This window comes from Egretta garzetta, unplaced genomic scaffold (assembly GCF_000687185.1).
Source record: "Egretta garzetta isolate BGI_Z169 unplaced genomic scaffold, ASM68718v1 scaffold415, whole genome shotgun sequence".
NCBI classification, from domain to species: domain Eukaryota; kingdom Metazoa; phylum Chordata; class Aves; order Pelecaniformes; family Ardeidae; genus Egretta; species Egretta garzetta.
In genome coordinates this window covers 2,125,915-2,146,596 of record NW_009259686.1, presented here as the reverse complement: position 1 = coordinate 2,146,596, position 20,682 = coordinate 2,125,915, and the positions used below count along the sequence as shown (strand labels likewise).

The 20,682-nt window shown below is 39.3% G+C and overlaps 2 protein-coding genes across 2 annotated transcripts in view; both read right to left on the bottom strand.

The window, feature by feature from the left end:
- TINAG (tubulointerstitial nephritis antigen) overlaps positions 1-836 on the bottom strand; it is a 47,360-nt gene extending 46,524 nt beyond the window's left edge. The window contains exon 1 of the mRNA XM_009638779.2: positions 467-836. Coding sequence (XP_009637074.1) covers positions 467-836 — 370 coding nt within the window. The remainder of the gene's footprint in view (positions 1-466) is intronic.
- A 9,988-nt stretch (positions 837-10,824) lies between these two features.
- LOC104126242 (muscular LMNA interacting protein) overlaps positions 10,825-20,682 on the bottom strand; it is a 138,641-nt gene continuing 128,783 nt past the window's right edge. Inside the window, exons 14-15 of the mRNA XM_035894173.1 lie at positions 19,568-19,621; positions 10,825-10,851 (exon numbers count right to left, since the gene is read on the bottom strand). Of these exons, the coding sequence (XP_035750066.1) occupies positions 10,825-10,851; positions 19,568-19,621 (81 nt within the window). The remainder of the gene's footprint in view (positions 10,852-19,567; positions 19,622-20,682) is intronic.

The following is a 20,682-nucleotide window of genomic DNA, read 5'->3' as shown; positions in this document are numbered from 1 at the left end:
AGGAAAAATAGTGTCCCACAGGAAAGCTATGCTGGATCGAAACTGTTGTAGAATACTTCACAGCAGTATCATTCAGGATAATCCTCAATATTCCTGATGATTTGTTACTACTGATGGATACAGAAATTTAGAAGTTGCTGTTCATTTTATGTTAATCTGTGAAGATCTATTGAAATTGGTGAGCTTACACCCATTTTGACCCAATGAGTTATTTCTGAGAAGCTGTGGGTAAAACAGAGGTTCTGTCCAGCAGAAATATGATCTAGCCAACGCTAAAAATCTGTCCCTGACAAAAAAATAACAGCATGAATAATGCCTACTCCAGTTTCATACTCAGTGTCTTTGTCCACTACGTCTTAATCACATTTTTAGGATGCATACAGTATACATACTGATTAGTCAGTAATATTTTAATCCCAAGTATATTTTTATAGAGATGCCAACTGACCATTTTCTCTATACATACCCGATGTTGGAGGTGGCCAAGGCTCATCTGACCTGGTGGGCTCAACAGGGTTGTCACAGACTTCCCAGTAGTCAGCACAACAGTCTACAGGGCCAGGAGAAACTGAGGCACAGAACTGGTCACAGTAACATATAGCTGCTTTGGAGATGATGTTAAAGCTGCAGTCATCATCTCTTCCTGTGCAGCAGCCTCGCACCCTGCAGGACCTTCCCTGATACAGACTCCGTTTTAGCCTATTCCACTTTACAGAACCGCCGTCTTCAACAGAGTAAAGTCCTTGAGGGAAATTTCTTCTGGAGTCCAGCTGCTTCGCCATGCAAACTTCACTTGCAATGCAACATAAGAGCAATATCTGACTTTTGAGCCACATTCTTCTGCCCCTAGCAGCCTTTTTTAAGGCTCTCTGTGCTCAACTTTATTGGTAAATGTCCGTTTACTGTAGATGTAATGCCTCCAGTCAGTATTCAGAAAGAAACCTGAACAGAAAGCTGCAGACTACGGTTTTCTAGGAAGACTCTGTATGCGTTAATTATTAGTCAGACATGTTGTAAACTGATTTATTTGCCCAAGATACAGAGATACTGGAAACAGAGTCACAACTATGTATTCATCATTATGAAACACTGGGTGCATTCTTTTGCAAGTGAGAAAGATTATATTAAATGTTTCAAAATATACACAATATAGATGACCCAATATTTTAGTTCTATACTTCTAACTTCTAAAATCAAAACCATGTGAGGGATGAGCACATGGTGTCAAAGGAAACCCTCTGTCTTTCAAGCTTCATTTACCTGTAACACTATAGTAAGTTCTCCCTATGACTGGAAACTATATAACACTTAGATTGTATTTCATCTACATTTTCCGTTCTGATATCATAGAATCATAGAATGTTTTGGGTTGGAAGGGACCCCTAGAGGACGCAGTGCTCCAGGTGGGGTCTCCCCAGAGCAGAGTAGAGGGGCAGAATCACCTCCCTCAACCTGCTGGCCACGCTTCTCCTGATGCAGCCCAGGGTATGGTTGGCCTTCTGGGCCGCCAAAGCACATTGCTGGCTCATGTCCAGCTTTTTTTTTTTTTTTTTTTTTGATATGCAGGGCTATATCACTGCATCTTATCCTGCATCTCCCATTTCAATCTTGTTTCCAGTTATCTAGCTTATCTTTATATGTTTAATTTTGCACTGTTTTACTGTGCGCAAATTAAAAAAGAAGTCAGGTGATATTCAGTATAAACTATTACCCAAAGAAATTATTGTAAGGCTTGTATTTCTTTAGTCAAAATAAATTTGGTAATCATTGTAAATAGCATAATAAATACCCACTGACGAGTGCTCATTCCTATTTAAAAAGGAAATGCCTGTATTAATAAAATCAAAAGAAAAAAAGAGCAGATATAAAAATATGTCTAAGTGACTTTTCTACTTGATCTATGATCTCCTGGTTTTTCAACAGCAGACCTGAATAAATACGCTTGATACTGTCACCAAAACTTTAAAAATTCAGAAAAAAGCAGCAAAGAACTTTGAAGTTCCTAGCAGAGGTAACAGATAAGGCTAAATTGCAAAAAAAATATCGTAGTTTGAAATCTGAACAGTTACAAGGCAATTTAAAGCTGAAAAGAAAAGATAAAACCCAGTCATCCTTCTGTCTCCATTTTGTAGTAAATGAGAGGAACCTGGAGAAGTTAATGGCAGAACTGTTTTCTAGGGAATGAAGGGAACCTTTCCCTTTGTGACTTCAACTGGGCTGCTCAGCACTGCAGGAGGTCGTAGCATCAAAAGGCGCTACTTTTGAAAGCACAGCTGGCAGCACAGCTGGTTTGGATGCGTTGCCATGACTGGCAGAGACATTAAGAGGGAATAGGTGTGTGTGTTTCTATATATATGGGCTTGTAATCCGAATGTTCAAGACTTTAATAAAATTTCTTGCCAGCAGCACTTTTATTGAACCTGCCTCCCACACTGTCCCCACCACAGCTAAAAAACTGTGGATGAGGGAAAATTGCACCAGACCCTATGATTTTTATTTTGCTCTGTTGCAAGCAGTCTTCTGTGTGGAAGTTAATAGAAAGGCCAAGGTCAGCAACACGCAATCACCATACATCCCCTAATAGGACATAAATCTTAGCCTTCAAATTTGCTCTGTATTTTTTTTATTAAGTTTTGTTGATGAGACAAAAAATCTGGACAATTTTAGGTCTGTCACTGACTGCTATAATGCATCAAATGTAACGTGAGGAAAATGAGAAAAGACATGTTTATGGAAACTTCAGTGAAGTGCTGACTAGAAATGAGCAAAATGCAAATCTTCTTTGTTATTACAGATCCTTGAAAATAGTTTTACAAAGTTATCTCCTTGCTCCGGAAGTGTAAGAAAGAAAAAAAGCTACTGTATTTGATAAATGTTATCAGCCAGTCGGATTAAGTGAACAGGCATATCTGTGTTTTAAGTTACAGACCTCTGGTTTCATTTGGGTTTGTTTGGTGGTTTGTTTTTTTTTCTTTTTAATTTTCTACTTTAAAGACTTGCTGATGATAAACCAGAGGCAAGGGATTTGCTTGAAAATGATGTGAGCTAGTTTGCACAGTCATGAGACTTCTGTTGAAATGATACAAAAATGTAACTTGTGCTTCTCATGAGCTGTGTTTTGTGACACAAGAAACCATGCTGATACTTGATAAAATCCAATTCCCATTTGTTGGCATGTGTTCAAACCTTAAAACCCCTCACAAATCTATTCTGTTGTGGTTCAGCAAATATTTTTATTTCGGTAGTTTCCTTTGTAAGGAAAAGTTGCTCTATGTTCCCTGGATGAAAGCACGGGTTGACTTACCTGTAACAATTTAGTAACAGTTAAACAGGATTCTTTTCCCTCTATTGAAGATTAACCTATTCCAAGCATAACAGCTCTGCTAAGCTTTTCAGTTACGGTCCTAGTCCTAGTTCTTGTCTTCACAATTAAGTACAAAAATATCTGACTTGTAACTGTTTCAGCTCTACCTGATGTCTACCCTTGAGCTTCACAAAATACCATGCGTGTGGCAGGAATTCCATATTAACATCACTGAACACTTGGTGGACTAACAGATAAAAATCAGTTCAAAAATGTCCAAGAATATCTATAAAACTGGTGCAGGATTATTCCACAGCCTTTCTTTCAAAAGTCTCCCTGATTTCTCTGAATAAGCCTACTAGACACCAGAAAATCTTATTTCTAATCACCTGCAGAGTACCAGCGATGGCACTGGCCAGTGAGGCTCTGGGTGCTGAAGGTGACTCCCAGGATGGGCGGCAGAGCCCACCCCATCAGAAGACTGCAGCACCTTTCCTTCTCCTGGCTGCTGCAAGCAGGCTGGGGTCAAGCCTTGCACGCAGACCCAGAGGGAGAATTGCAGTACTGCTACCTTGTGCCAGGAAAATGAAGTAACTCTTGGCCAGTTTAGGAAGAAACCAGGACTCCAGACCCCAATTCAGTCATTTGCCAGTAGCCAACACTCAGTGCATCAGGGAGCCTGTGTAATTGCTTATCTCCACTGATTTGTAATGGCTTCAATAATTTATACTTACTACTCTTTATTATTACATTTTTTAAGCAAACCCACTTCACCAAAAGTATTATCCCACAATGTCTTCTCTCTCCTATGAACTTAAGACAGAATAGGATTCACTCTCCCAAACCATGACTAGCTCCTAGATGTGTTTATGCAGAGGAAAGCTGTGTGTTAAAGTGATTTTCTCACTGTCATGTTGATCTCCATATGTTTAGAGCAGGCACAGGAACGGGGATGCTTTCTCCCTGTTTGGCAACAGCCTGGCAGCTCACTGCTGTGTGTTGCTGGCACGGTATCAGGCAGTGCCACTTTTAATTAAAACATTTCAGGGCTGCCTATCTCAATTCTTATGATGCTAATCCAGGTTATGTGTAACTCAGAATAGTGGTGGCTTAGGTGACAAATTTCATCAGACATCTAAGCAGAGTTTTGCCACAGTGCAAGCCTCTGGGAACAACGTGCCCAGTTCCTCAGATATTTAAATCAACAGATTTAGGGTCAAAGTCAGAGGTAGAGGAAGAGAAACTGACCCCAGTTGCCCATGCCAAAGAAATCCCATTCCTCACACACACAGATTCACAGACACAAGTGCTCAAGCACACAGAGTCAACAACCATAGGTAAAAGAAGGTGACTTTATACGTATTACACGATGCTACGTGGTTGCTACAGCCTCATAGCCTTTTCACTCACACTAATACACCATGCATGCTTCCCACCCGAGCTGCACTGCTTGGTCAGCCTCAAGGCAACGGGTGCTGTCTCCTCCTTCTTATGGCCAGCCATACTCCAGCATTGTCCTGAGGTAAGTCCACTCTGGTCTCAGTCCAGCAAATATACGTGAAGAACAGGGGAACCTGTGCATGAACCAGCACAGGATGCATGCAGCCTTACAGCTGCAAGTGCCCTCCTAAGTGTTTCATTAGGGCTTGCAGAATGGGTAACAGCAGTCATCGTGGCTTGGATTTGGACAGGAACGTCTCAGGTCACACAACTGAGGGTGGAAACCTTGTCAGTGGCCCCATCACATCATGGGCCACATGCCACCTTCATTATGCTGCCAGTGCAGATTATTGTGGACAGATTAACCTGTGCATGGCTGTGCATAGCTTCAGAGAAGTGATGCTTGCAGTGAGCTTGCCAATCCCAAACCTCACCAATGAGTTAGGGGTGAAAGAGAAGGGGAACATACTGTATTTTGCTGCCAGTATGAGCTCTCAGGTGTTATGCTGGTGTTGCATGGCAGATCTGTACCTACTGGTGTTTATCTCAAATGTGTGGCCCTATCTGATCCCACCAGTGAATGTTGGCACCCCCAAGTCTTCTCTTGACCAAGCATAGACTGACAAGGGCAGAGGCAAAAGTAGCCTCCCAAACCAATACTAGAAACCTGAACGTGTTGTCCATGTTGCCTACCATTAGCCTTACCACCAAGCAGGCTTAGAGGCGCTTTGGATGCATATTAAGTTTGGTGTTACTGCAATGTGAGCATCACCAGTCCACTTCTAGAGAAGCCAGCTTGCTGCAGCCTCTTCCTTTAACTTGTAAGCTACTCCATGCTATTTGCTTTGGGGTGTGTGACTTGACTGGTGTAGACATAGCCTAGGATTGCCCTGTGTATGGCTAGATACTACTCCTTGCATAAGCGAGAGCAGTCTTACATAGAAATCACCAGTATTTTACAATGTCTGAAGAGATGCTGCAAGAATGTTATATGCAATTTATTCATACGAAACAATTATGCCTTGGCTAATGCACACACACTGGATAGCTGCTATTAATGTGCTCACCAACCCCACTAAGACAGACAGAGAGCCTGTGCAGGGCAGGCAAGCATCAGTCAGGTGGGAAAGGACTGAGCTTCTTGATCCTCGTAACAGTCTGATCCTCAGTGTTGCTGATCTGCCACTCTCTGATTCTCTGCTTTTAAGGACTTTTTATACCTTAGGTATAGATTCTTTCCTTTTGTATCCTTGAGCTGCTACTGTTACCCTTTTACAAAATGCTTCTCTCTACGCTTTCACTTTTCTCATTTTGCATAATTTTAGCTTGCAAATTTCCTGATATTTAAGCAATTTTCTCATTAAAAACAAGTCAAGACCACTGAGCTGTGCCACACCAAACCAGGCTTTGGATCCCAGACAGCTGAACCCTTGAGCCAAAGGCTGCTCTTAGTCTGATGCAGCAACCCAATTTCCTTAAGTCATGAATTCTGACCCTTCTTCCCATGGCCCATTCTAAGTCACTGCCGAGGTACATCCCTTGTGCTAGGCCAATCTCCCTTTTGACCACCTGGGCCAACTTATTAAGTCTTTTATTTTGCCAGCTTGAGTCATAGAACATAGCAACAACAGAAACACCAGAAGCATGCATAGGATGGGGTGAACACTGTGTATAAGACTTCAAGTTAGCCTGGAGGATGAGGGGAAAAGGGGACCATAAGCCCCGGTTAAACATAGGCAGTCATTGTGGTCCTGATGGGAATGTGAATTTTACTAGAAAAATAACGAATAAAAGCAGGGTAAAGGCATCAGAACTTGGATTAAATATATTACTCTGTTGAATAAACAGCATCCATTCATTTTATAGTACTACTGAAAAAGCAATCAATTTTTCATGTTGAGTTTTGCTTTTTATAATCTCTCCTTAAAGGATTTTTTTCTCTTAATACTTTTTCCATTGGTTTCTCAGGATAGACTTCCTAGACTTTAATTGCCAATACACTCTCATTTTTCATTCATAGATGGGAGCTGTTTGAACAGATAGCGAAACTGTTTTTTAAAGTACGCACAGATGAACAAACTCACAAACCCAGAGGTCCACAAAAAGATTCCTCTTTTGCCCTTCCTATAACTCCAGTGGCTCTTTCTCATGGTTGTGTTCTTTCCACCTATGGGCTTCAGTCTATCACCTGGGCTAATCGAAAGCTAAATGATGCCATGTGAATAATTCTCTTGGCTAGACATGCTCGATGGGATTTGGGCTTTACAAAAATGAAATTCAAGAGGAAGGGAAAGTTGGGTTTGGAACAATTTCAAAACAAAGCAAATGCTTTGAAAAAATGGGCACACATTTGAGAATCGCAGAGATCACAGTGGTTCTAAATACAAAAGTTGACCAACTGAAAACAAGAAATACTATTAGGTCCTTGGTAGGTAGACGTGTTACATCTTGTACAATATTTATAACATTTATAGCTATAGATGTGTTTATATGCATGCATTTATATCTTTTTTTTTTTTTTCATTTTCAATACAGTTTTGTTATGTTTACCTATATGTGTTGATTTCTGTCTCCAGGAACACTCTCTTGAACTCACCAAAACACTTTTCTCAATAATTTTTTTGTGATCTTGTTAATGGATGTGCTGTCCACAAGATGTACACACTTCTATTATTTTTCCATTGAGAAAAGAAACTAATACAAAATCAAAGCTAATGTTTCTATCAATATGTACATGACATTTTGAAGGTTGTGTGTGCTCCTGTAGGAAAAATGTATATTTTAGCTATATAGAGAGACTCAGTGATTGCTGAACTGCTTTTCTGCTTTCACAGTTCCACAGTTCAACAGCTAAAATGCAGGCTGGATTGAAATGACACCAGGTCCAATAGCACTTAGGCTGAGTAACCTAAGGACTGTTCAATTTAAACTGATTTTAATTTTAATGTTTTAACTTATGGTAATATTTTATAAATTAGTTCATCTCATTAATTTTAATGAAATCAGCAGTGTGTCTCGTTAAAATATTAATCTTAACCACAATACATAGCAATGTGTCGGGAGGTAAAGTGCTCCTGCACACCGGGACAGGGCTGCGATGGAAAGGTCCTGGACATGCACATACCTGTGGGGTGATTTGTGGTTCAGAGGATCAAGGGGTCTGGGAGAAGGTGGTTGACTCACACAAGCATAGACCACTTCCGTAGGCATTTATAGTGCACCTTGAAAGCAAATTGTTTAAGATCCAGGATGGGGCAACATTCGGTCTGTGCGAGCAGCACAGGGTCAAAAAAACAGCAGCATGAACTGGAGAGGAAAGTGGTTCTTCCACGTGCGCCCGGAGTGCAGCTGGTAATTCTGCCTGCACTCCCCGGCTGGCACAGACACTGCCTGGCCAAAAGGGCCATGAATATTGCATGGCAGGGAAGAATCACTGTGCGTGCCAATTGCTGTGGGTGCTGACACAAATGTGAATAATTCCTGAAGTATTTCACAAAACGTAATTGTCCGTGTGGTGGCAAACTGTGACCAAGGTTAAGGGCATGGGAGCATTCCTTTCCCAGAGATGCTGGCTTTCATTCTCAGCTATTTGAAATACACGGAGCTAAATTTACAGGAGGAAAATAAGAATCGCAGCAAGCACTTTGCAACAAAAATATGGCTTTATTTAATTTCAACATTTATATTATGTCTAAAGAAAATATGCTGTGTTACTTTGGGCATCTCTTAAACCAGCAAGCACTTCAAGAAATTGTATTTCAATATGGCACATTCATGTGTGCGTCTCTGGGGTTAGTTATGCTAGTACATAAGACTATCTCTTGAAAGAATATTTGATTGTTATTACTGCTTGGCAATTATCATACTGGAAGCATTTTTTTTAAATGGTGCTTTAAATAACATTTGTGCCGTGGATTCCTTCTTAGTATAGAAACAGGCCTCAAAATACTCTACGGTTTTAGATCTTGATCCTAATTTGGGGCTGCAAAAGAAGAGTTTTCACATGAACATGAGTTGTCAAAAATACAGATTAATAAACTGTATAACATGCATGCAGGTCACTTAGTTTTCCTAATTTATATGACCTGGCAGTCTGGCTAACAAACGTAACCCATAGTCTCACAGAAAAAAAGGCTTGAAGAAATATCCAAACACCTCATTTGTGCTCTAGCTGTGGGAGAAGATGGCAGCTGGCAGACCAAACCTACCTTGTGACATGCTTGCCTGTCTTTGCAGCAGCCTGAGTATTTAAATTTACACATAGGTGCAACCATCCAAATTCTAAACTCAATCTCTCTTCCTGAAATTTAGGCCCATTTCTTTTTCCTCTACTCTCAGGAAGGATGGAGAAGTCCCTAATATGCCTTTATAACAGCCCATTATGAAGAGAGAAAATCTGCTGTGCCTCTGCTCTCTCCTTCTTTCTTTGCTTCTGTGTGAAGACACTGAAACCATTACATCTTGTCTAAAGCTTCCATTTGTTTTCCACATCCCATGCAACTGATCCTTCACTAACACTGAACAGAGATGCGTAATTACCTCCATCGTATTTCAAGCACTCCCTTCAACATCTCCCTTGAGTGGCGTTTTTCTTAAGAGCATCACCTCTTCAACTCAAATTCAGTTTGTGGTCCCCTGTAATCCTCGGATTCTCTCCCGCAGTATTGTTTTCATTCGTTTTCTGTCTATGCTTTTTGTATTTCCTTGTATTTGTCCTCAATGAATTTTATCATATAGATTTCAAGCTGTTTCTCTAACACAAGTGACGTTTTTTAAATTCTAATCCTGCCTTCCAAGCTGCTTGCAAGTCCTCCCAAACGGGCATTATCTGTAAATTTGGTAAGCTTACTGTCCATGTGATTGAGCAAGTAATTAATGGCATTGTTTTATAGTGCTAGAGCTAGAAGACCGCACTGAGGAAGCCTGTGTGAGATGTTCTCCCACTTCGGGAGCAAATGATTGTTCTCAGAGAGTCCGGCTTTCCACTCAGTTGCACATCTACCTTATGTGAATTTAATTTAGTCTGTATCTGCTTTGCTTGCTTATGAATGTCATGTGGGACTGTGTCGAAGATACGCTGTATCAAATACATCCTCTATATCTCTTTTGCTGTCAAAGAAGGAAATGAGATCAGCTTGATAGGATTTGTTTCTGACGTGTCCCTGTGCAAGTCCTCTTATCTCCTTACTATTCTCTGGATGCCTACAAATGGGTCATTTAATACTTTCTTCCAGTGCCTTGGAAATGCTATTAGGGCTGACTTTTCTGTAATTCTTTAGATTTTCCTTTCCCCCTTTGTTAGACATGACATCATGTTTGCCTTTTTCCAGTTTTCTGGGAACTTACTCATCCTTCTAATCACTAGTGTTTGAGAAATTGCTTTGGTTAAGTATTTTAAGGGTAAGTTTCATTAGGCTGTGCCATCCTGAATACTCCAATTTACCTCAGTATTCCTTCAGGTGTTCTTTTCCTATTCTCTCCATGATCCTACTCCCAAATACTTAATAATAACTGAAATAAAATTTTAGTAATAATTAACCTTGTTTTGTGAAGACTGAAACAAGAAAAAGGTGCTGAACATTTCAGCCTTTTCTAGTTCACCTATTTGCTGACCTCCCTTGTTAAGTACTACATTATATCTGCTCTCAAGCATAGTGCGTTATTTGCAATATAGTGTTGTTTAACTCTAGCAAACCATTCATTTTAATGACACTATGCGGTTATGCACTCAAATATAAAACAATATTCATCTTATGTCAACAACATTAATTCACAATCTAATTCCAGACCATACCTCAATTTCTTCCAACAGTCTGATTTCATCCCACTTAAAATTAATTCAGTTGTGACTTTATTCTGTGATGCTACGAAGTGGAATTATTCTGTATTGGTAATTATTAATGGAACAGTATTCATTAAACATAGCCAGCTTATTATCCAAACACTAAATTGTATAGCTAAAGCATCCTATCACCTTTTTAAACAAAACCTTAAAAATTTGTTTGACACTGAAGAATTAGTTACATATTCAAAGTGTGACTGTAATCAAGCCAGAAAAATAGTAACACTCACCATCATAGCTAAACAGAACCTCTTTCATTGGCAACCTGCCGAAAAAAAGAACATAAAAGGTGAAAACAGAGTGGAGAGGAGAATAAAAACTGCAGTACCTTAAGCAGGCACAGTTCTACAAACTAGTGGACAACTTCATACAGCACCTTGTCTTTTAAAAATATTGTTTTCCTGCACTGTTAATTTATAACTATGCTTACTGAATTTGGGATGTTTTTTCATGCATTGGCGTGTTTGAGGAACTGTACTGCACATAGCAAATTTCAACAGATAAAGCATCACCTTGGCTAGATGCACGTTAGAGGACATTTCAGACTCATGTTGGGTTTCCACTTCCTTTTTTGACCACATCCTGGGAGGACAGAGCATGCTGGCCAACATGGCATGGATGTTGTTTTCCTCCACCTTTGCAATGCTTTCAATATAGTCTCCTACAGCAACCTGGTACTCAAACTGAGGAAGGGGGTGGACTACAGAGTGGATAACTGGCTGGACCACTAGTCTGTAAAGATAGTAATTAACAGTTCAAAGGTTCTGTTCCAGGTGGCATTTCAGAGGATACTAAGGTGAATGCTATTTGACATCTCCATCGGAGACCGGGGTGGTAGGACAGCCTACATGTCCAGAAGTCTGTGAACATTACTAACTTGGAGGGAAGGGAGAGACTGATACGCTTGAGGGTATGGCTCCCATTCTGGAGGACTTTGCCAGACAGGAGGAATGGGCTAACAGGACCCTTGCGAACAAAGAAAAATGCAAAATCCTGCATCTAGTGGTGGACAAGGGGAGTGGAGGAAGAGAATATCCCCATGCAACAGTACAGGCCAGCGACTGACGGGTTGGGTAACAGCTCTGCAGAGAAGGACCTGAGGTATGGTTGACACCAAACTGAACGTGGGTCAGTCCACCCTTGTTGTGATGAAGGAAAACCTCATATATGGTAGCATTAATTAGAGTATAGCCAGCAGGTTGAGGGAAGTTTTTATTCCCCTCTGCTGGGCACTAGTGAGGCTGCATCTGGAACACAGTTTCCATTTTTGAGCCCTGCCAACAGAGAAGAGTTATCAAGCAACCAGAAGAAACCTAATAGAGGACCATCAGGATGGTTGTGGGGGTTCCTTGATTTCTGGGAAAGGCATATGGCATATGAGGGGAGGCTACACAGCAAGTTTAGCCTAAAGAGTAGGCTAAGGGGTATCTGTTTTCCCTCTCCAGCTTTTTAAGCAGGGTTTATAGAGAGCTCAGGTTTGCATGGTGAAAGGAAAGGGGGAAACAAGTGGGGAAATTTTAACTAGCCATAAGGAAAAATATTTTTATCATAAGAGCGGTCAAACACTATAACAAATTTTTCTCTAATTCTGTGATTTTAATTACTTATGCATTATTTAAGTATTGAATAATAAAAAAGCCTTCTTCAAACTACAACTGTGTTCTGACTACCTATTCAGGACAAGGTCTTTTCCTCTAAAACTATTATACAGAACTCCCGCCATTATTTAAAGGGGACAAAATACAACAGCTGTTTCTTAAAGCCAAATTGAATTAGATTAAAATAGCAGTTTAAACGACATACTGACATTTCATACTTTCTCTGTATCACATTTATATTACTACCCTTTCATTCTTTTTAATGTAAAGTTACCATGTAAGTAACACATTTACAGTAATTCTTTTTATAGCAATCACATTAAAAATAAAATCCTATAAATGCATAAAGTGCTTTTCCCTTGTTAATGCATGGTGATCTAATACGCCCTTTCATATCAGCAGGCTATAACTGAAACTTTTTACTTAAAACAAGGAGATATCATTGAAGCTGGCAAAAAGTGTTGCCCAAATACCCGTTGCAAGTATAAATTTCCTGTTATAAATTCAAAGTACTAAAAATTACAAGGTTTAAAACATTGTTGAAGTATAAAGTAAATAGAAAGTACATCTTCTGATATTTAAAGGCTTTATCTGAGATTTTACAAATGTGCGGTTTTTGGACCTACCTTTCTATTTGTAAATATCAGAAGACTGCAGTTTACTGTTCCCTTTTAGTGGCCCATCCACTTTTTGTCACAGCTAACACATGAAATTCTTATTCCTTTAGTAAAAGCAGTAGTTATTCCTACTGTTAATGCTCATTTGCAGGGTCATTAAATTTTCAGTTAAATGAGCTGTTATGATGATATGGAGAGAGCCTACTGATGCAGTCCTTGGCTTGGTCAAAATAAACCGTGGGTAGTAAGACTATCACTTCAGAGAGGTACTGTTCATTTTGTTCCAAAATAGTTTGGAAGATTACAGGTCAAGTCAGAACAGTTCTCATTTTGGAGGTAAGTGACATCAAAGGATTTTCTAATTTGCATCATCCAAGAGCTTTTTTTTATATGTATTGCTGTTTCTCTTTGCCTTATTATTTGCTGCCTTAATGTCTATGCTTAGTCTCAGTCCGTGCCGCATTCTTTATGAATTGCCTAATGCCCCCTGGTTCAGTAGATAGTTCACAAACTTTGCAAATCAGCAGTGCTGCAAAGACCACTCCGACCCTGCATCCCAAGCGTGGGAACAGAGGAGATGCTGACTGCGTCACAGCGTAACACACGTGTGTGCTGGGGCCTGGCCAGTTACAGAGCTGGCAGCGATGCTCTGCCATGCGAGTGTGTACCGGCTCTCCACTGTCTGGAGGACGGGCCTGTAATTTTATGCAAGGCTGAAAGTCAAAAGTGAATAGTGTGTCCACACAGTGATGGGTAGAGAGCTCGTGTTTGTGGCTCCAAGGAAAGCACACAAAGCAACACAGTCTTTTGCCCCAGTGTGTCTGCATGCAGGCAAGGACCTGTCCCAACACCGAATGGAAAACAAAGGTGCTTGAACAAAGGAGTTGACGTCTGAGTAGGAGCAGTTGCCAGTACAGTTCCCTCTAGTTTCGTCTAGTATCTATCATACCCCTGTTCTTGCGTTGACAGGGATCTTCTTTACCAATTAAAAAGGTATTCATACTGTTCAATATGAGAGCTGTATCACTACCGAATACCTCACCACCACCAGCAGCCTCCCCCAGGCTGTCAAGAGAAGCTGGAGGAGAGGGCAGCCTGTACCCTGCCCTCATACCTTCCCACCAGTGGCAGGGAAGGGCAGGCCTCCGCCGTGAGTGCAGCCCACCCTCATCCATCCTCGCGTCATAGTGATCATCATGTCAAGCAACTTTGGGGGGGTGGATTTTGTAAGCTCTGGGATTTTCTTTGTAAATCCAGGGTACAATGCCAGTATTTTTAACTGGAATAACATCACTCTGCTCTGATACCACCATTTGTGTTGGAGCTTTGGTCTACTGTAAAACCTCTCATGTAAATTCTTTAGTACAAAGACTCTTTCACAAAATTGGTGCATTTTCTTCTTATATGTAGAATCTATCAATGATTAATACTAACGTTGACCTCTGTCCAGGAACACTCCCTAAGTAAATAAAGATTAAAAGCAATGTATAACAGAACTTTGGACCTTATTGACATTTTCATAGAATTTAAAATTTCAAGAACTTTTTCTATTGAGGTTGTTTAAAGTGGAACAGGGCACATTAATTGTTTCCCCTAGTAAAATACAAAAAAAAAGCTTGTACTAAAATTCTCAAAAATTTGCACAAAAGGCAGCCAGTGAAATCCTGTCACCACTGAATCAGCTTTTTCTCATGAGGTCTTTTTATGAGTGTTGACCTTACAGATGCTATTATTATCTCAAACAATTATTTCAGTTCTTTTAGGAATAACAAACAGATAAGATGGAGTAACAGCCACAGAAAAAGATTATAAGAACTTGAAGTAATTGTATAATAGACTTGGGATTTTGAAAGTCATATATGAATAAGGGTAATGAGTACATACTTTTAGCACCTGCATGCAATGTCTTTTTGTGACATATGCCCAATGTTCTCGCTAAATATTCTGACTCAGTACGATTCTGAGAATGATTATAACGTCATTCGCACACCATAACCTGGGCAAACAATAGGCTTACTTTAAAGGAAGACAGTAAGTATTGGAAATTACTGGTATATCTCTTGTTTAGGTTTTACTTGAGTATGCTTCAGATCTTCTCCAACTAAAAAGCACTGATTGTAGAGATCGCACAAGGAGGAGAATGTCCCTTACTTTTGCAGAGAAGTGGCAGATCTGATTTGCTTCATGCCGTTACAGAATGAAGCTAGAGCTGCATGAAGAATAGAATGTTGTTCTTCTGAATACAAAGGTAACTCCTTTTTTTTATTCCCCCAGTAAATACTTCACTTTGAGGAAAACTGTATGAATTACTAAGGAGAAACTAGCAACACCTTTCCTTCTTCCCCTTTCTCACTCCTTCCTAAAGGTCAAGGAGGTGTTTATGTTTCACAGAGCATCTCCCCCCTCCATTCTATTTTTGGAATTGCATAAATCACACTGACTTTCCCTCACTGTGTTTTTAGCTCTGAGGGAGGAACATTGCAGGAGAAGGTGTTAAGTACAAGCCTATTCAAAATTTTAAAGAAGAGCATTTTGGCGAGAGCAGAGACTATAGGACAGAGATCTAAGGTTCTTATTACAGCAGTAAGAGTAATGTTGAACTTGTAACTTGACAGAATTTTTCCTAATCAGTTCAGCATCCAAACAGGACTTCACTGATAATAAAGGACATTTTAAATTACATGGAGACTTGTGGGTTCTGTAAATTCATAAAGTGCAAATTCTGCATAAACAGTTCTTAGAGTCAAGATAGGTTAGAATAATCTTGATTATTCCTAAAAAGGAATAATCCAAGTGCCTGAAAGATCTTGTGATTTTAAAAATCATCAACCAAAGCCTACCTTGTTTTCTTCACCGCACTGAAAAGAGAAAGAAGCATAACACACAATTTTGAAGAACCAACCATGTAAAAAAGAAAGTGGTGGAAATTTGGTGGTTCTTCAGAGACAGCTCAGCAACGTATCGCAAAGAAGCCACCACCCTCAGGGCAGCTAAGAAGAGTGCCCCAAATGTCTTGATCTGCTTCTGGCTCTATGTTGTTCTCCTGTCTGTCTCCAAGATAGCATAAATGTTGATCTCCTTCTGGGTAGCAGTGTTGTATACTTCTGTCTCCAGCAACAGATCTCAAGGGAAAAGGATGCCTTTGTTCAGTCCTTCTTGACTGAGAATGGGGAAAGGAGTTCATCTCTAGATATATTTGTGTCTTTTCTACCACTCCCTAGACATGGAAAGACATTGCTCAGTCTCAACATGGTCAGCATACTGTCACATTCTGGTGTCACCTCTACACTTGGTCACCTCCTCCTGCTAAAAATGAGATTAAAATTGGGGAGAAAAAAATAGATAACATGCCCTGTACAAGTACTTTGAAAGTTCATTGGAGAAGATTTCCTTCGATTTGTAATAGGGAGAACAGAAAATGTGCAATTGCTTGATGTTATTTCCTGACCAGCTTGTGGTGAGCCTGACACAGTTCTTCCTGCTGTGTCTATGTATGGACTGGAGTCCACCTGTACGGTCATAGTCAATTATGTGACAGGCCCCAGGGAACCAGCACAAATTCTCAGCTTGCTCAGCTGTACCAAATGGTATCTGACACTTTTAAAATTTTGTTTTAAAGCTAACCGTTTGCCTCCAGCTAACATTATTTTAAGCATTGAATGACCGTCACCCAAAAAGATGCTAATCAGGGGAAATACAAAGAATCCTGATAACAGTCCAGGTAATTCCTCTTCTTTCCAATTGACTGCCTTTGCTCTTTCTAAATGCAACTACAGTTTCATCAGAGACCTTTATTCTACAGGTCATAGTACAAATGTTCCAACTGTTGGAGTATATTTAAGCTTTTTAATAAATTGGTTGATAGAAATTATGTTCAAAGTGTTTGTTTAAAATAGAAGGGAACTTTCAGAAGACAGTGCTATATGTTTTATCTGCCTTGGAACAGACCAAGTTGGCCTCTAACCAAATGAATTTTGCATTTTTATTGTTATTGTCATCAATACAGAACATGCTACAACCTCATGTTTTCAAGGATATCTCAGTCACAGGAGTCTGATTTTAGTATGTCAGCATGAGATGCTTCACTTACTGCACTAATCCTCGTAATGTATAAGTTAAATTACATGTCTTGTTTCTTAAAAGGGTTCTTTTTGAAAAGAAAGCTCTCCCTCAACATGTAAACAGTAAAGAAAAAGGATGAGAGATAGGGATCTAGCTGTTTACTTTCCCCTGTCTTATTTTCAAATACAGGAAAATCAGCTGCATCATCAGAGGCTGCATATACATAAACACACATGTATACGTATATGTATATATATACACTTATATGTATACACATATATGCATATATGTGTGTATATATATACACATTTTAGAGTGCAAATCTGTTTCATCTTGACAACAAATTTATGCTCGGAACTGTCCAGTCCCTCTCACCACCCTCTAATGAAATACCTTTACTTCAATAATATTTCAGAAACTTTACAGATGAGATGGAAGAAAAACAACCTATCTCAGAAGCTCAAAAAGGCATTTGTTGTCTAACTTCATTTTTTGAAGGCACCTTGGGGCTTCCTTTGGATAGATCCACAGCAGAATCCGTAACAACTGCTTTTGAGAGAACCAAGAAGTGGTTCCTGGGAGTCAGAGGAAAGGGGATTTGCAGTGTAGAAACAAGCAGAAAGGTCAAAAGCAAGGAAAAAGGGAGGGGGTTGGAAGGTGTCCTGGTTTCGGCTGGGATGGAGTTAATTATTTTCTTCATAGTAGCTAGCATAGTGCTGTGTTTTGGATTTAGTACTAGAAGAATGTTGATAACCCGCTGATGTTTTTAGTTGTTGCCCAGTAGTGCTCAAACTACTCGAGGACTTTTTGAGCTTCTCCTGCTCAGCCAGGTACATAACAAGCTGGGAGGGAACATAGCTAGGACAGCTAACCCAAACTGACCAAAGAGTTATTCCATACCATATAATGTCATGCTCGGGGGTTAGTCAGTCAGTCAGTTGCGGGGGGAGTGATCGCTGCTCGGGACGGGCTGGGCATCGGTCGGCGGGTGGTGAGCAATTGCATTGTGCATCATTAGTTTTGTATATTCTGTATATTGTTACCATTCTCATTATTACTATTATTATTATTTTCTCTTATTAAACTGTCTTTATCTCAGTCCATGGCTCTAACCTTTTTTCTCCTTCCTGATTCTCTCCCCGATCCCACTGAGGGAGGGGGGAGTGAGCGAGCAGCTGCGTGGTGCTTAGTTGCCAGCCAGGTTAAACCACAACAGAAGGCCGTGATGAAGATTCAAACAAAAAGAGATATGAAGTAGCTCTAAGTCCCTGACCCTGTGCACAGAGAGGCCAGGGGTGCACATGAGAATAAGAGGCTATGTTCATGTCTCACACGCTCCTGGTGCAGAACAGCAGTTCATTGATCCACCCAACAAGTGAGATGGCGACCTTTATTTTTTTTCTTTCTTTTATATTTTTAAACCTTCTTTTCAGTGGAAACTAAGATAAACTGTAAGGACGTATTGACAGACTCTGTCAACAAACTCAGAATTAAGCAAACCCTCTGCTTTCAATGTGTGAATCGCTTGACCTTAAAACTCCCTCAGCATTTTCTAAAACAACAAGAAAGTTACTCATTTGGTAGCAATTATTGGCAAACATCCATTTCATTTATTTAAATGCTCATTTTGCTGCTGTTAGCAAGACTAGAATCTAATTTTAAAATAATAAAGTAAAAATCAACTGTGTTATGATAATGTAATTATCATTCCTGTCTATATTGTTAAACTCATCAAAAAACTTGTGAAATAATTATGAGCATGCACCTGGTAAGCAAAGGGCGTCTCGGTAGTAAAAATTCATTCTTGTGTCATATATATGTATTCATACTGCTATTATTGGTAGCAAGTTATGCCTTCCTATGTGAATTTCCAAAATATTGTTGAAAATATCCTTTAATTAAAGATGTTCTACTACATTCCAAAGCCTGTTGTAAAGATATGATAGTTAATTAGATTACATATGTTTATGTCAACATTGAGGCTATAATTCAGCTTTATGTTCATGACCTAGTTGGAAAAAAAGACTTGCCTGTGCCAACAGAACCTTTTTAATTTTTATATGCTCTGTCTCAAGAGAAAATTAATGATGTGTAGCGGGTTGCTTCAGCTCTCACCAAGTGAATTATCTAGGGTGGTAAGCACTATGGTCCTGGAGCTTAGATAGGTAAATGTAGTAGGGAATTGGTCACTGAATTTAGACTTCAAGAAGATTTGTGTCCTCCTTCAAAGTCAAATAAAACTGACACTGAATTTTGATCCTGGGTAAATTCGCACTATGTGTTGTCTTATGTCTTCTTGACATTCCTTTATGAAATTCTCAATAACTAATTATCATAAGTGCTTCTGGTAGTTGTTGTATCTGGTACTTAAAAGAGAAGCTATACCAGTGACTTCAAATTGTGGAATGTGTGATTTAAATGGGGCTAACTGCATAATTTAACAAATCCCATTTGCTAACATCCCAACAGTACATATCAGCAACCTGAAGTGTAAATGTTAGTGTTACTCCAAATTCACATAACCAACAGAGTCTGCAAAACAAATCAATCATTAAGAATAATTAATGCTTATCTAGTCTGTGCACTGGACAAAGCAGACTTAGGAGCTCAGCAAGTTTTTGCTCATCAACTCTACACAAGCTACATAAATAAAAGATAAAGATAGCATGCAAATGCTTAAACCCATTAAATGTCAGCTGATTACCTCCTTAGAGCTGAGTGTTTCATTTTCTGGAATAGGCACTATGGGATGACTGGGCTGCTGAGCCAAGATGTCACAGGTTGGAGAGCATGAGATTAAAAAGAGGAAAAAGAAAACCATTATCAGTTCAATTTCTGTATGAAATATCACTAAAGTTTAATAATGAAAGCTAATACCCTCAGTCATGCAAAGGACAGCAAGGCAATGAGATCCCATATTTTTTTAGCAGGTTCCCCGTTGAACAGGCTCTCTCTTACTACTCCTTGTTTGTATGAAGTCTATTTCAAGGTATGGCCTGTTTTCTGTTATATCATATTCCCATAATTAAAAGGGTGGGGAAGGGATAAATCACTTTCCAATTTGAAAGAGACATCTCAAGTAAAAATCACAGCAACGGCACCTGGCTTATAATACATTTAGTATGAGATAATGTACTTAAAGTTATTTAAAACTGTAGCTGTATTTCTGTCACTTTGAAGATCTGCCTTCTTAAATCTCCTCTGAAAGAGCTCTCCTTAATCTTAAATTTCATAGGCATAAATCATAAAAACATTTAACTAAAAGATGTTGTATAACAGTAATTAGTATGTGCAGAAAGGAGTTTTAGATCTCAGTAATTTTCCAGTGTTTTGAGTATTATATGATTTGCATCTGAGTAATGAAGTTTGATGGATGTGACTCAAGTGAAGAACCATACCAATTTCAATAAGATTTTAATTAGAATACAGGTAAATAGATAAGCTGGAGCTTATAAAGGCAATGCTAAGATCATAAGCTTGTCAGGTTTTCCTATACAGTGACATAGAGACATCCTCTTTAGAGCAAAGGCTGCTGAAAGTATTGGGGTTTGGGTATTGTAGAAAAACAAGGTTGGAAGAAGCCTGCTATTTTCAATGCATCAAAGGCATTACTTTGGTTTAGTATTTAGATCAAATAGTAAATTAACAAATAATGTGTTGCTTAAAAATTATTGCTCTTGCCCTAAGAGAATTAATTTTGAAACTGTGCTTTTTTGATAAGCAAAACTGATCTGCTAAGCTGGCCCTATAAAGAAAGAAGAATAATGAAGTGGAATATACACTAATTTTTTGTAATTACATTATGGAACTGCTATGTAT